The sequence below is a fragment of the Mytilus galloprovincialis genome, chromosome 1 (assembly GCF_965363235.1).
Source record: "Mytilus galloprovincialis chromosome 1, xbMytGall1.hap1.1, whole genome shotgun sequence".
NCBI classification, from domain to species: Eukaryota; Metazoa; Mollusca; class Bivalvia; order Mytilida; family Mytilidae; genus Mytilus; species Mytilus galloprovincialis.
The window spans coordinates 107,899,683-107,918,065 of NC_134838.1; the positions used below are offsets into that span (position 1 = coordinate 107,899,683).

At 32.2% G+C, this 18,383-nt stretch overlaps 1 protein-coding gene across 1 annotated transcript; it reads left to right on the forward strand.

The window, feature by feature from the left end:
* Positions 1 to 171: 171 nt before the first annotated feature.
* LOC143049817 (C-type lectin 16-like) lies at positions 172 to 17,135 on the forward strand. The gene is made up of 4 exons (XM_076223553.1): positions 172 to 287; positions 2,952 to 3,307; positions 13,821 to 13,908; positions 16,791 to 17,135. Exons 1-4 carry the CDS (start codon positions 230 to 232, stop codon positions 17,036 to 17,038), a joined length of 750 nt encoding a protein of 249 aa, XP_076079668.1. The 5' UTR covers positions 172 to 229; the 3' UTR covers positions 17,039 to 17,135.
* The last annotated feature ends 1,248 nt before the right edge of the window (positions 17,136 to 18,383 follow it).

Sequence of the window (18,383 nt, forward strand, 5' to 3'; positions counted from 1 at the left end):
TTGGCACTAACCTAGTAAAACCATATGGCAAAACGAAGGGTACTTAATCAAAATCCCTCCCTTAGCTTAAGATTGAAAATATAATTTATTTTAGATTTGCGGATAATCCAGTCCTTTTCCGTCATGTATCTAAAACTAATGTATCTGTATAAACTTCCTTAGGTGGATATTTTCAAAAAAATGCTGTGTACTTCTCTGGGTAAATGCTTAAAATTTGACTTCTTACGAAATGGGATGGTTGAAATCATTGTTTTTAAAAGAATTTGGCCGAAAACGTAAGAAAGCAAGTAAGTTAAAAGTTATTTAACTTTAAAATTCAACCTACAACGTATTTCCCTGTATGCGAACAAATCATGAACAATATATTCTTGCATATGTAATTCTGTTTTGAATCTTGCTATTTTACGATTTTCCGTCATATTATATGATCTTATATAGCAATTATACTATGGTTACGCTTCCGATTTTTAAACTAAAAAGGCCAAAAGGTTGCAGAGTAGACAATGTCCATTTGTACACTGACAGAAGCCTTAAAACATGTACAATCCACCTATATGCGAACAAATTTTCATTCGACATAGGTATTGGCATATTGGCATTTTTATTTAAGGGGCTTATATAATCCTATTGTAATGGCTGCCGTCATGATAAGGCAAAATGGCCGTAATGCAAAGAAAGTAGGACAGAAAGTCACAGGACATAAAGTCACAATTCATTTTTTCTGAATATATCCTTTAAATAAAAAACGAGTATTTCTACAAAAATATGTTTTGTATTTTTCTTAAATAATTGTATATAAACCAACTTTGTAAACAAAATAGATGATCAAATAATTGTTCAAAAAACAAAATGTCAAAATGGCTTGATACTTAAATGGTTTCATGGAGCCAAGAAAAATAACTTTTGAATGATAAAAATTAAATAAATCCTTTTCTTTCAAGTAAAATGACACATTTCCTAAACTTTAATATGACTATATGTATTAAAAAGTAAATATTTCAAGATATTTCTCTTAAACATTCAAAAAATTATTCAGTCCTACCAAATTTTGTGACTTTATGTCTTAAGCTTGTGACGTTCTGTCCGTTTACCTATGCAAATTAGCAAATTACCAACACCATTACCTCTTTCTATTAGTAGGTGGGACCCTCTGGCTACTTATCCGTCAACTGAGTACATACGCCACAACCTCTATCTTCGCAATTTATCTGCAAATAATATTCTATGGCACAATATTCATCCATGTCTTGCAAGTGTTGCACAAGATATTAGCCGCCTACAACCAAAATTAAAACTATTGACAGGAACTTATTATCTGCAAAGCAATAAGGCTGCAATTAACCAAAATACAATAGATCCCACTTGTCTTCTCTGCAATGAAAATTCAGAAACTGTTGAACATTTTCTTCTAGATTGTAAATCTCTGAATAATATTCGTACACCATACCTGCATGAATTAGACTGCTTTCTTCGTAGCATTAAAACTGTAATAAATGCTCTAACTTAACCAGCTTGGTAATAAATAAACAGCTTATTTTAGTTCCAAGTAGATTATAATGTGGCTGTAGATGCAAATGTACGGAAACTGCTCCAAAATAGAGTATAAATATAAATAGAAAATAGACGAAAGGGCCATTGAATATACCCAAAATTCACCCCACGGGCGTAAATATTTGCATTTTTGTATATCCAAGACCCCTGTAAATATAGTCCTGTAAATATATATAGTGAACTTTAAAACCGATTCTGAAAAGAAGTGCTCCTTTGAAGAAGGGAATTCCTTATACAGATACAGATTACCCCAAATTTTGCCATATGCCTAGTTTTCATAATAAAGGAGAATTTTTATTCAAAACGTAGTAAAACGTGACAGTGTGACTTGGGCTTAATAGATGTAATAAGTTGCTTACCTTTAAGTAATTGCATTATACATTTGAAAGTGACAAGGTGTCGTGAAAATCAGTTACCTACTGTGAAGTCGGTACGGCTACAAATAACATAGCAGACTCATGATACTTATGAAATACCTGGTCGGGTGTCAAAAACCAAGTATACTTGATGCAACGACGACATCATGAGACCATAGAGGCGCTAAAGAGATGAAATGTATATATTCACATTTTTTCCATGTATAAAGTATGAAGATCTTGTATGATTACTAATGATACACTTATCAAACAGAGTTCATAAGGGGATTCAAGCAAACATAGGCCATCGTGATGCCATCAACAACGAGCAAACCCATTCTGTATAGTAAGCTGTAAAATGCACCGACATAACAAAATGTAAAACAGTTCAAACAATAAATATAAACGGCCCGATATATGTACAAAACAATAAATATAAACGGCCCGATATATGTACAAAACAATAAATATAAACGGCCCGATATATGTTCAAAACAATCAATATAAACGGCCCGATATATGTTCAAAACAATCAATATAAACGGCCCGATATATGTTCAAAACAATAAATATAAACGGCCCGATATATGTACAAAACTATAAATATAAACGGCCCGATATATGTTCAAAACAATAAACAGAAAAACAATTATGATGGTGGGGCTGGTTTCTTAGTCTTTAGTTGTGTGTACTATCATGTGTTTGTTTGTCTTTTTCTTTCTTAACCATAGCGTTGTCATTGTTTTTCGATCTTTGAGTTTGAATGTCCCGCGGGTATTATTTGTCCCTCTTTTATAACAAATAGAAAAAAATCGATAACCACTGAATTACTGGTTTCTGAATTTGGACAGGCACATTTAGAATGTGGCAGGGTTAAACGATGTTTGTAAGCGTTTGCTATCTTAAACTGGAACCGTGTGTAACAACACAGTATAACAACAAACTTAAAAGTCGGTCCTTATAACACTTATTATGTTATATATTGCAATACATATAAAGCTTTCGGAATACACCTTAGTTTAAGTAACTTATTTTCACTTTTAGGTTTTATGCCTGAAACGACAACGACTTCAAAAATAACAACAGCCTCTGTGGATTTAATAACTGAAACGATAACTACTTTAAAGTCAACAACGACTTCTGTAGATTTAATACCTGAAGCGACAACGACCTCAGAGATAACAACATCTTCTGTGGATCTTATACCTGAAACGACAACAACTTCAAAAATAACAACAGCTTCTCTAGAATTCCTATCATCATCCGAAACAACGATTCCGACGTCCCAGTCAACAAGTAGACAAGTTTCATGTGACCCAGACTGGATATTGGTTGGTGCCAGCTGTTATCGAATTACTCCTCCAGATACCACTACTAAGCAGGAATGGAAAAATGCGTCGGTAAGGTGCTGATTTAATTGATTTATTGTTGTTTGAGCTAAACGTCCGAGACAAATAGTTTAGAGACGAAACACTTGGCCTTCTGATTAAATTCGTATCAAAACTCATAACTCACTTAGTTTAAGGTTGGGATCTGAATATTTTTTGTTTATATCTTTTAGATATTCAATTATTTGTTATCATCGATTGGGGATATGAGGTTTAGAAACTGTTATTTGACATTGAGGTCAAATGTTCTGTAGTGATATACCTTCTAGACCAACTATCAATTCATTGTAAGTAGAAAAAAACGTTTTGTTATTAAAAAGTTTGTACAAGATGACAAAACAACCGAAGTACTGTTAAAGCAACATTTGTCCCTTTTAAAGACAGAATTTAAGAACAGCTTTAACCTATTCTAGTGAAACATTTTCTGTGTTTATTGTGAAGTTTGAACAATCTCATTTACATAATACCAATTGTTTATTGCGGATCTAAATTACTCGTTTTTGTAATTTTACCTCTATGATCACTAAATTCCTTAAACAAGGAATTTGACGAATATAACCGACCGAATTAGACTATTTACCGAATTTGTAATAACATGGCGTCACGACGGGTGCCACATGTGAATCAGGATCTGCTTACCATTTCCTAGCACCTGAGATCACCCCCAGTGTTTGTTGGGTTTTGTGTTGCTTAGTCTTTAGTGTTCTATGTTGTGTCTTCTGTACTATTATTTGTTTGTTTGTCTTTTTGTTTTAGCCATGTCGTTGTTAGTTTATTTTCAATCTATTAGTTAGACTTTCGCTCTGGTATCTTTCATCCCTCTTTTTTTAACTGTATAATTATAGGCATACGTATACTGGATCTACGTATTTGGAAGTAAAACATACTTAAAATATTTTTTTTAAGAATTGAATGCTTCTTTTTGTAAATTCATTGGGGTGTAAAAGCGTTGACCGAAGTACATTTTGTATGAAGCGCGGAAGCGCTTCATAATGAAAATGTGCGCACGGTCAACGCTTTTACACCCCTATGAAGTTACAAAAAGAAGCATTCAATACTTATAATTACATTTTTTAGCTACATGTATGGTCATGAAAACACGAATTTTATTTTTTTTTTATTTTATTTACCTGTGCACTTTATTGTTGGACCATGTGTTATCATGAATGAAAAGTTTTATTGAGTGATGCAATTGCTTACGGAATAACACGTGATGTGCGGTTAACCAATCAGAATAAAGTATTATAATGAAACATACATCTAATGTAATTATTTACAAATATGAAATTTTATTACATTTGGATGATAATCGATTCGATTCGAGAGTTTTTAACAAGTATTACCACTTATCACATACTAATGCACCTAGATTTGAGATAAAAGTCAGTAACTGTTGTGCTGTGGAAAATATATTACCATAAAAGTTCAATCAATAGTAACATAGAAAAAACATATATTTTATTTCACTTTTGTTATAAGCAAATACATCATGTACTAGCAATGCACTGATAATTTAATTAAGATGTGAAATATATGGAACTGTTTTATGTCGCGTTCAATGACTTTAGAAGTGAATTTAATGAATAACCAATTACTCCAGAACGAAAAGACAAAAGGCTCTTTGTTATGAAAAGTAAAATCACAAAAATACTGAACTCAGAGGAAAATCAATTCGGAAAGTCCATAATCACATGGCAAAATCAAATAACAAAACGCATCAAAAACGAAAGGACAAGAACTGTCATATTCCTGACTTGGTACAGGCATTTTCAAATGTAGAAAATGGTGGATTGAACCTGGTTTTATAGCTAGCTAAACCTCTCACTTGTATGACAGTCGTATCACATTCCATTATATTGTCACCGATGCTTGAACAAAACAAACAGACACAATAGTTAAAAATGTCAAAAATAGGGGTACAGCAGTCAACATTGTGTTATCATATTAATCACTATAAAAACAACAAATGTAACGAAGAAGCACATATCAAATTAACATCCTCATTTTGATTATATTATACGATTTTATTTGTCTATGTAAAATGCACCCATCAAGGAAGGAGGGTTTTGAGTACTAGTGTAAAATTGCGCGTTTGAAATTCGCAAAGGTAGACATGAAATAATTTGCATAAATACAGTCAGTCAAAATAGATATAACAAAAACTGACTGAACAGTATAAAGTAATAATAAATAAAATAATAGTGTGGTTCAAAGTATGACGGGATACATAAGTACAGAGTCACGTCAAATGTATATCACAAAAAAGTGGGTTAACAGAAAAAGTACTATAAATAAATAAAATAATTTTGTCATACAAAGTATGACAAGATACATAGGTATAGAGTCACATCATAAAATGATTTTGTCGTTCAAAGTATGATGGGATACATAAACACAGATAGTTCTTAACGAAAATAAGAAAATGTGATGTAATTGCCAATGTGACAACTTTCCTCCAGAGACCAAATGACATAGAAGTTAACAACTCTAGGTCACTGTATGTCCTTCAACTATACGCAGAACCCATACCAGGCAGCTATAAAATGACCTCACATGAGAAATGTTTACTTGGCAAAAAACAAAAATTTATTGCGAAACCTCAAGTTTATTTGTTTAAAGTTCACTTTAACTTTGCTTTAAAAATATACTACACGTAACATATATATTCTTTGAGCAAGGGAAACAATTACTAAAACAGTCACTTATAAGTTTTTTGTTGACGAAATGGGCGACTGGAGTGTAATTTTAATCAGTGGTATAATGATTAGTTTATTGAATTGAAAAATAAACTTTTTTATTGGATTACTAGCAGTCTAGGGCATAATATGATAATTTAATTATGAATTAAAATGAAAACGAGAAATGTGTCAGAGATAACAACCCGACCAAAAGACCCCCCCCCCCCTTTTAAAGAAATAAACCCAACCAAAGGCAACAAATGGATCTTCAACACAGCGAGATGTTATGCATCCGGAGTTGGGTTTCAGATGGCCTCTTGTTTATACCCCCCCCCCCTTTTGAATGCGGATAAATGTGGCATCACTGAATTCAGGAACGACCCATCGAAACAACATCTGATACAAAAATGTAATAACCTTTTAAGATATGGATGATATACTGGCTCTCAATAAAGATGACTTCAGTATGTACACTAAAGAAATTTATCCTAATGAATTGACTTTATATAAAGCTTATACTAACAATGAACACTTATCATTTCCTGGATCTTGAGATCTATAACTTTAACCCAAATATGAAATTTTACGAGAAAAGACATGACGTTTTCCACTGTTAATTATCAATATGTTTAGTTTAGTTATCTGTTGTTATTCTGTGGTTAACATGTCGAAATGTACTTTAATATTGTTTCTTTATGTATGTCTCTGTCATTGGTGTTCTTGCATTTGTTTGTACTGTATTCCAGTCATGTAATGTTGTTATTATAGCGGCATATCTTACATTGCCATATAGCGCGAGTTTCAACCCACTATTTTTCTTAGAATGTCCTGTACCAAGTCAGGAATATGGCAGTTGTTATCTTATATTTCGTTGCTATATATGTTGCATTGTCGTTTGTTTTTGTTGCACTTCAGTGTTCTGTTGTTTCGTTGTTTACCTCTTATAGTTAATGTGTTTCTCTCGGTTTAGGTTTGTAACCCGGATCTCTCAATGACTTTTGAACAGCGGTATACTACTGTATCTTGCCTTTATTTAAGATGGTGTTTATATATCTCTACTTGAACGATTCGGTCGTGTATGTAATAATTTATTTAATAGCCGACCATACGGTTTTGGAAATTATCTGTGATGTAGGCCGTACGGATTTAATTATTGGGTAATATATGTCTGTGTTAAATCTGTGTAAACTTTCAACCCTTCATTTAATCACTATTAAAATCTAAAATCGTGGAACAGGAAAAAGATCATCGAGAACACTTTAAATACAAAACTCTTATTTATACAGGATATCGCCAATACCGTGTAGTATTTCGGGTAATTGTGACACGCAAAACGATCATTTTGTCATTTAGGAAGGGAAGGTAAATATAACCATTGAAATTGTGCATTTAACGCAAGATTAAGTTGTTTTAATGCAATACTAGTTCAGATCGTGCCATATTCTCAGTTGGTCGTACGCAGTGTAAATATTAGAAAATTGTCCATTTGAAAACTAGTAAGCCCTAATGTAATTTACTTTGAAGTTTCTAAGCTTGCTCTGTGTTAGTCGATTTTAATTTCTCCTTACGATGTGAAAATATGTAACACAAAATTCACACAACGATCAATTAAATTGAATAAAATTTGTTGTCGATTCACTGTTCATGCCTATGTCTCCACAATTAGCGTGCCACAACAAAGGTTTTCAATTGATTTGCTGAAGCGTTAATTGCTTCATGGTGAGGTGACAATTTGGTTACGAATATTATATCTTAGCCAAACAAACATTCGTCTGGAAAGTAAAGAGTTGCAGCAAGTCCAATACACCTCATCTTCATGTACTGTTGTATGTTGTTTTGGTGATTTTAGTATTCTCTTTCAACGTAATAAATGTTCTTTCATTGCCAATCACAATTGTGTATTGGTTACCGAGTAGTATTGTCCGGACAAAATACAGTTGTTGCGGTTCAGTTTGAGAACTATATATTTATACAGAAGTGCCGTGTCTTGTACTGGTGGTAGTTGCGATATAAGGCCAAATACCACCCTTTTCCTAAATTCGTTCAGAGCCGGCCACTACACAAACGACTCAAGATGTCTTTGAAATATTGGAATACATGTTTTTGGTAACACCTTCATATCGAAAATCAATTTTATAGCATGATATGATGGATAAGATTATACCACAAAATAACTCGATTTTTATAGATATGTAACGGGTATGAAAATGCGTCATTGACAAGCTGCATAATATTTAGCATGCTTTCAGGGTCATGTTGATTGCAAGCCAAAAATAAGGTCTGTTTAAAAAGATATTGCTACCGTAATTTTTCAAAAAATATATCAAATTTCTAAAATTCGAAATATGTAAAGAATTATGATGAATAGTTAAAAAAATAGGCAACAGTAGTATACCGATGTTCGAAAGTCATTAATCGATTGAGAGAAACCCAATACGGGTTACAAAACTGAGGGAAACACATCAAATATAAGAGGAAAAAATACGAAACAACAGAAATACTAAAGTGCAATAGAAAAGATTAAAGGATAAAAGATAGAAGTAAAACAAATTAAAACAAAGGAGAAAAAGGTCTGCTTTTTGCCCTCAAGATATTCTGTAAGATCTAAAAGGACAATAGAACATAGAATGAAATTCAAAACAGTGTGGCTGTGGCCATTGATTGACACATTAAATTCATCCATTGACTGGGACAATTTACGTGAACGTTTGTCTGTAACGACCACTGTTCACGACGTACCTACGATAGACATTTAAACTGTGGGGTCACCAAAGGTTTCTTAACGCCTTTAATTATAAAATAATTCGAAAAATTAATCAGGAATAACCTTTATGTTTTGATTTATATAATTGATATAAATCAAAACATCGTGTTATTTCTGATTAATTTTTCGAATTACTTTATTAAGGTGTTGAGAACCTTTGGTGACCCCATAGTTTAAGTGTCTTTAAAAAGTACATAGTGAGCAGTGGTCGTTACATACAAACGTTCACCTAAATTGTCCCAGTCAATGGATGAATTTAATGTGTCAATCAATGGTCACAGCCACACTGTTTTGAATTTCATTCTATTTAAGGTATCATACAATTCACGAATTTCGCTTTGGACCGATTTTTTTTTTTTTTTTTTTTTTTTTTTTTTTGCTTTGTGAAATGTTTATACTGCAGACTATTTTTGTTAAAACATGTTGTATGATGAATTCCATCACAAAACAAATCAAAATTTTAATTTTTTTATTATGGACGTTAGTTACTACATGTACATATACGTGACTTGCGTAATTCCTCCGGAAATCATCAGCTCTAGGTCAGAATGAAGTTTCCAAATTGTAAATCGAAATTCATATTTCGAATTGGTATTCGAAATCATTTATATCAACATGTTTGGTTATATTTTTGAACGGTGATGAACCTTTGGGTCAATTTTGCGGTGTGTATATATCATTTTATTGTTCGCAATGTTTATATTTGTAGTTTTGGTTTCAGTGGACGTAATTAATGCATATTTTGTAAATTTAAGTCAGGGATTTTGTTACCCGAAATTATTTCAAACCTTTACCAAATTATTTCATAGATACAAATATCTATGGTTATAAAGTTCGGCTGTGCTTGTAGATTTGTTATTAAAAACGGGTTATCACATCTTAATGTTTACAGTGATATTGTTTATAAAATCCATTAATTAAGACACGATTTGTGTAAACTAACTGATCCTTTGAATTAACTTATACAGTTCAATTTCAAATATATTGCTTTATATATATAGTTGTGGAAACATGCGACTTATATACTTTCTTTTAATCAATATATTGTATCCTAGTGCAAAATCAAGATACTTTATTTTGTCGATACTGTTTACTTGTATTTTTGGCATTGCATAAGGTCATGCTTTTCTCGAACTGTTTATGAAGTCTTTACACTAAAACCGCTGGATGGGTCCTGAATTCCTCTTGGTTCAAATCCATTTGTGGATTTGAAAGTAAATAACTTAATAAAAGAAAATATTATACAGACTGGAAACATGTTAATTGTTTTTGTAATCCCGAAAATTTAAGACAAACGCAATGTCATAGATTAAAGCCCATCAGCTTATATGTATACTTTGCAAAATAATGGAGCATATATTAACTAGTCAAATAATGGAACACCTTGAAAAAACACCAATTTGATTATACCATCTACAATATGGATTTCGACGAAAACGCTCATTTAAGACATACATTTCATACAGGACCAGAAAAAAAACAACAATAACAACATAAAATCTAATGTCATTGTGAAGAACTTTATCTAAGACAAAGTGTTTGACACATTCCCTCACGAAATGTTATTTTATAATTTACAATAACGACACAGATAATAAATACATTGGGTTGATTGATGATTTTCTACATAAACGTAAATGAGTCATGCTAGATGAGGGTTAATCAGAGAAAATCGAAGTAACGGTGTGCCACACAGCATTGTCCTTGGTCAAATTTTACTCTTTTTTTACAATAACGATTATCTAGAAAAATTACAGCATGGCACTTAAAGGTTATTTGATTTGACGATGACAAAATCATCATTAGAAAAACAAAAAACAAAAATGATACATCAATACTACAACCGGATTTATATTCAACGGCAAATACTAGTAGGAAAAAGATTGGTTAGTGTCGTAACATAAATACAAATGCTTTATACTCAGAATCACTCAAAAAGTAACCATTCAACCATGACTACATCCTTCATGTTCATACTGCAAAATAATACCTACAAAATATTTAGGCATGACCATGCCAGTCAGATCTTTAATGAAACAAACTCGGTGACCGATAGCTGTTGTTTCATTAGCAATCAAACCACAAAATGCATATCGACCGCTAAATGTTCTAAAACGTAACCTAAAATTATCTTTCAAACAAATAAATCAAAGGGTATACAAATCATTAGTTCGACTCAAGCTTAAACGCAGCCGTTGTTTATGGGGCCCTCACAACAAAAATCAAAACAATCCAATTTAGACGATTTAACGAAGAGCTGTCCGCTATACATATAACATATACCACAATACCAGCTTTGTCTCAAATATGAATATCTACTGTGGCCCACACCACAAACGGAAAAAAAACTAGACTTGAGGTATTCTATAAAATTATACTTCCTCGTTTAGCAATCTCCACTAAGGTATTCTTATTTCACCATACAGCAGACCAATTTATAAACATTCTGCATTCTCATTTTATGTGCAATCAAAAGTACACCTCCTACCAACATTAAAATAACAAATATCTACACCTTATCGTTCACATAAATATTCTAAGCACTGCATTACATGTACATAGTTTTACCAAAAAATATACATACCAAGGTAATAATCCATAAACAATAAATAAATCGGTACAATATATTTTATTTTTCTGTTCGTAACGTAATATTGCTGAAAAATAACTGAGTAGGAAGATAAAAGATAGATAGATACATCATGGATAGATATCGATACATCATGGATATATATAGATACATCATGGATAGATATCCAAATCATGATTTGATCACCTATATATGTTTTGGGAAGGCATCCAACTGTGCGCGATGTTACATTGTACCATGTGCTATTGCGCATTATCTGTCAAAATTAGCTGATTATTTTTCTGAACGTTTTCCATGTGATATTTCTATTAAAAAAATACTTCCAGTAATAGATACTAACAAAAGTTGACGTTAATATCAAAGGAATATTCATTAAATCATTAAGGTTTCAATTGAAACTCGAGACTTAAAATAAAACCAATATACCATTCCCAGCTGAATTAAAAAAAATCCTAAATAGTAAAAAATAAATAATAATGTTGTATAATGTCCCACAGGTTTTGTTATATTATTTCCCTTTTAATAGTGAGGATTTTTTCAAGGCTGTACAAATAAATGTAAACTGTAAAGAATGCGAAGAAAAGTAGTTCGTTTCAAATTACTAGAATTTAAAAAACTTGCATCTCATAAATACGTAATTAATGTTTCGACAATAATTATGCTATTTTGACGTTCATTTAGGTATACTGTTTTATATTCGTTTGCTCAGTCTATGCTTATATTTTGTATTAGTAATACAATATTTTTTTAAAAAAAAATAAATATAAAAAAGTACGTCATTAAATACATTGATATAAAATTAATTTTCCGAAGAGGTGTATTGTCAAGAATGTAAGTTAGTTTATTTTGAATTCTTTTATTTTCATAATTGTTTATTCTTACAGCATCTAAATCTTGGGAAATTGGTGCAATTTTCAAAAATAAACAAGACCAATAAATAATTTCTGCTATGACAAACTTATTAACTGCTTAATTATCATATTTTATATTTCATTATGTCTGTTTAGTTCACGCATCATTGTAAATATAACGGAATTTGATGAGACTGTTATCAAAGTGAGAGGGTTAGCGCTTTAAAACCAGGTTTAATCCACCATTTTCTACATTTGAAAAGGCCTGTACTGAGTCAGGAATATGACAGTTCTTTTCCATTCGTTTTTGATGCGTTATGTCATTTGATTTTGCCATGTGATTAAAGACTTTCCGATTGGATTTTCCTCTGAGTTCAGTAATTTTGTGATTTTACTTTTTATAAATTGATTTGCTTTGAAACTAGTATCAATAGAGTTTTTTTCCTCAAAAAGGAGAAACTGCATACTCCATCACGATAAGGCGTGAAATAGTGGTCTATTAATGACTAACTATTCATGGCAGAGGTGGAATAGAGAAATTGAAAGTCTAATTATCATTTGAAGTTTATCTCCGTATGAAGCAAATTAGTATGTGTTCTTTGTTCTTGAGAGCGAAAATAACATACAAGACAAGACCTCTCATATACTAACAGCTAATATGAATACTAGATTATGCTCTCGAAAGAACAAGTTTCTTTAATACATCCAGGTTAAAGAAACCCTGAATTAAATATTAGAACTTTTTATATAAATCACGAGGAAAATGAAAAACCCCAAGTAATAAATGAATAAAATAGTGAAGGCATAAAAGGTAAATTATTTTTGTAATAAAAGTGGTTCTTCATCATCATTACTTATATGCAGTCAAATATTTCAAATCAAAAGGAAACATATTTTCTATGGACCTTGGGTTCACGTTTGGGCTTTTCTTTTTTTTTTTTTTAAGAAAAAAGCAACTATCTTTTGCAGAGGTGAAATTATGTTTGTAATGCAAGTTCACCTTTTACGACCACAGTTGTATGTACTAAGTAAGTAATAGCAGTGCATTTGCTTTGGGAAATTTTAAGAATTTTATAGATTAGAATGAAAATGTTATACTGATCCAATGCGTAACACAATTGCATGCATTCGAACCTTAAGCAAAGGAACAGCTCTTTAACATGTTTGCTTTTCGGGGTAGAGTGTGACCTTATACATAAATGCATGATAGAAGAGTTAAATAGAAAGAATTCAATGCAACTATCAATTACCATCAGTGCATTTTTTTTATAAATCGAGGAATATGGCGTTTGGTTTAGTTGCACTTCGGTGTTCCAGTTGTTCCTTTGTTTCCCTCTTATAGTTGATGTGTTTCCCTCAGTTTTGGTTTGTAACCCAGATTTGTTTTCTCTTATCCTCTTATAGTTGATGTGTTTCCCTCAGTTTTGGTTTGTAACCCAGATTTGTTTTTTCTTAATCAATTTATAACTTTTGGACACCCTCATACTACTGTTGCCTTTAAAGATACAAATTCTTTCAACTGTTGAAACTCCATATATTGAATGTGATCATCGTGTCAGATAAAGTACTAGTAATCCTTAAGTTTATAATACATACAAATACGTTTTAACTTCTTTAATAAATATATCTAATTGTATTACAGGAAATTTGTAAAGGTAATGGTGGTTATTTAGCAACCTTAGAAACAGCGGAAGAAAATCAGCTTGTAAAAGATTATGTAGGGACTTTAGGTAATTTAATTTTTATTATTACATTTCATCTAAGTGCTTAAAAGCTAATCAACATCAGCTTCAGGATGACTCAATTTTGATAGGATTATTCGTATCGTTAACCTACTGGGTTCCTATTTATAATCTCAATGTAGTCTGGAATCCTGGTTCATTGCTCCACAGTAGACTTGCACAAAGAGACATGACCAGGATGCCAGACTAACCCCTATGTTCATGTCATCTAGATGAGACTTAAGAACTAGAATGTAAAACAGTTGGCTATAATGAACTCTCAAAGAAACAAAATATAAATATTAGCTGATATTGTTAGGAAACGAAGACTTCAAAGGCTAAAAAAAAGTAAGAACTACTCAATAGTTTTCCTTTACTTTTTTTTTACTTGCGCTGGTAGAATAGATATATGATAAAGTATTTCCGATTTAGACTTGACAGTTTTATTGGACATTGCATTCATTGGCCATTTGACAAGAAGAGAAATAACAGTCTCGCTTCCTGCGACATGTGTTGTGCCTCATAACAGTTAGTTCATATAAAGCCTTAATAAACAAGAACAAATATATTTATTTTCTGATACATGTATATGTCTATGCAGTAAAATGTCCCTTTTATAGACAGCTTCATCGGATGTAAACAAAATCACTGTGAAGGAGATCAAATATATTCTTATAATTTATAATTGTGTGAAAGAATTTTTATTACTTGTTTGGAGATTTCTATTTAATAATTGAAAGGATCAGAATATATTCGTAATAGAGCAAATTTTTGTAACCTGTTGATAAGCCAGTTCAAAAATTCTCCAAAATATCAAGTCATTTTCTTGCACAGATACTGTTCTATACAGTTGTGTGTTGCAGACTAAGCTTAAAATATAACAAAAAGATGTTGAATGATTGCCAATAGGCTAAAAGCCTGGAAAGAGAAACGGTTCATAACTTTTATTGTACATCAAGGTAAATTTTTATCAGATTTAACGTTCCGTATTAATGCCAATCTATAATTCCCTATCTCTGAAGGGGCTGGCTAAAAATATATAATACATTCAGCCATTAGATAAAACAGTGCAGTAAACTATTTTCAAGCACTCTTCTTTGACCATGACACAACTTCCGTATTAATAGGATTACACTGTACTTAAAATAATTGAAAAAATGGGGGATACATTGTTGTTAAAGCTTATGAACAACTATTTTATTAAGATTTCCAGCTTCCATTTTAATTCATCAGTAAAATGACAATAATAACCGACTCCAAGAAAATTTCCAAACGGTAGACCATAATTAAATGACAAAATCTAACGCTCAATCACTTTAATCGAATGGGTTAAAACCTGTCATATTCCTGACTTGTCCAAGCATTTTTCTAATGTAGAAAATGGTGGGTTGAACTTAATTTTTAAAAGTTCAAGAATTTACCATAGCACAAAAACACAATGACGGGATGCATAAGTACCGAGCCTCTGCATATAGATATTATTGGTGAAAAGGTATAAGATAAAATTCGTTCGGGAATGTTATAAAATATTTCCAAGTTTGGTTGAAAATATGAAACATAGAAACATTAGATAAATTAAGCGAACTAATAAACTTAATATACACTTATAAATTGACATCTTTCCAATGATTGCCCCAAAAAACGTTTCCACTTAAACATCTCCAACGAGGTCCTTTTAATGTTAAAAGAGTTAACAACTTTTAATGATGTCCCCAAACGAGTATGAGTCCATTAAATGTTTTTATTTGGAGACGGTCATTTGATATTTGGGGTGGGAGCGGGGGATTTGTTAACAACGAGTAAAATGACACAAATTTAACTTATGTAAATTAGAAATGAGGGGCGAAAGATCCCAAAAAAGAAAATTGTTGAATTGTTTGCCAACGCATGTTCTTGAAGCTTATTTGTTACTGAATCGAAGAGTTCTCTTTAGGACATTTTAAGCTTATTTTTTCAACTTTTGAGATGCACAGGCATACCAGTAGAAGTAGGAATAATCTAAGTGACATTGAATCAGAGCTGTTGTGAGCGATTTTCGTTTGTTTGTTTTTTGTGTTTTTGTGGTAATGCAAGAAGACTTGCCGGACCTAAATTTTAACCTAGAAATTACATTTTGGTGAATATGTAGGACTGTATATTTTAGTTGAGGTTGCGACTTGATCACATTTGACCTCAAAATGTTTAACTTGTTTTAGTTTTAGTGCTAGTCCAACGATGATAATTCTGTATTGCCTAAATGTCAGGAAAGCATATTGCCAACCCGCCAACCACTGTCATACTCCAATTACTTCCCTAGCTTTGGTTATATAACATAGGGATCTTTATGTGAAAACATTATGGTTCTTTCATCATCTCATAGCAATAGTGCAGTCAGATTGGTTATAGAAGAACATATCGTTAGCATAGTGTAAAATAACAAGGGTCCAAGAATGGTGAACTTCATTTGTGACATTAATGAGTTCAGATACGGTCCACATTATGCATGCATTAACAAATTGTTTCCTTTTAAATAGGTATGAATCGAACCATTTTACATCTTTAACCCCGGTGGTCGACAGTGTCGAAAGCTTACGTCTCATTTCAATGTGTGGGTCCTCGTCAAAGTCAAAGCCAAAGTAGATTCCTTTGAAAAATGGAGACAACGGCTGCATCTTGCAATAATTAAATTTAAAGAGGAAAAATTAAATAGCCAGTAATTCAGTAACAATATATGAATACTATTTTACTCTGTGAAACAGGAGAAAAGATCTACGAACCTCTGTGAAACAGGAGAAAAGATCTACGAACCTCCTTTTTCTTTGTTCTAACTCTTTTAAACATCATAGATTTTTGACAATGAATGTATAATCGGTTTGTTGAGTAATGGTCAGAATGATTTTTTTTTTTCATAGGCAAAACAGATTATTTTATCGGAGGATCTGATCTACAAACTGAGGGCACGTTTCTGTGGGAACACAGCGGTGTACTTGTAAATTTACACGGCAGTGGATTGTTTTATGACTGGATGTCAACAAATCAGCCTGATAATGGCAATGGTAACCAGCATTGTATGGTACTTGCTGGACGATACGGTCATATGTGGAGTGACATGCAATGTACCGTTGCAAGAGCTTTCATTTGTGAGAAAGATGCAGCATAACAAATTGAATAACTGCTTTCTTGTATTGCCTAATATATTACCACATGTTCTGGTTATAGTTTTGTTATGTGTATAAATAGTAAAATCACAACAAGAATGTGTCCTCAGTACACGAATGCCCCATCCGCACTATCATTTTCTATGTTCAGTGGACCGTGAAAATTGGGGAAATTCTCTAATTTGTCATTAAAATTAGAAAGATCATGTCATAGGGAACATGTATACGTCCCTTGTCACCATCTTATGGTGTTTATATATTTCAACTTGTACGATTCGCTCGTGTATGTAACAACGTATTAGATTTTAGCGAGAAAAATTCATGTATTACTGAAAAATTATTACACCAGGGTTTTCGATATCACAAACTAGTCAAAACATTAACTAAATTTTATCATCGGTATAAGGAAATAATTCGTAAATATAACTCAACATGCAGACATCTTATATGTTCAGGTATTTCACATCCAATCTTTTATGGTAATATTATTTACAAAGCACAAAAATGTCAGTATTCACCTCAAAAGCTTACAAAACCTTTAAAAAGACGTAATAAGAAGGGATATAGTTACGATACTGTTGTCAGGTCATTAAAGATTGCATATTTTGGCTTTAATATTGATTTACTTATAGGGTCTTTGCATCGATATTAAACACATTTATTTAAAAAAAAAACAGTTGTTGGCATGACACGGGTTATGTTCTTCTCATATATTTTATGATAGTATGATACTAAACCCCTAACGGGAGGGATTGTGCCTGATATTCATATGATGAAGACGTAATCTTTCAATCAGTTTAATTGAGGTCTGGAGCTGGCATGTCAGTTAACTGCTAGTACATTGGAGTCTGTTGTTATTTATGCATTATTGTCATTTTATTTATTTTCTTTTGTTAAATCTTGATATCGGACTCGGACTTCTCTAGAACTAAATTTTAATGTGCGTATTGTTATGCGTTTTCTTTTCTACATTGGCTAGAGGAATAGGGGGAGGGTTGAGATCTCATAAACATGTTTAACCCCGCCGCAATTTTGCCCCTGTCCCAAGTCAGGAGCCTCTGGCCTTTGTTAGTCTTGTTTGATTTTTAATTTGAGTTTCTTATGTTTAATTCGTGGTTTAGTATGACATCTATTATCACTGTACTAGTATACATATTTTTAAGGAGTCAGCTGAACGACGCTTACGGGTGCGGGAGTTTCTCGCTACATTGAAGACCCATTGGTGACCTTCGGTTGTCTGCTCTATGGTCGGGTTGTTGTCGCTTTGACACATTCCCCATTTCCTTTCTCAATTTTATACTAAGTTTCAAAAGCTACCTCGACACAAAACTTTAACCTGAAGCGGGA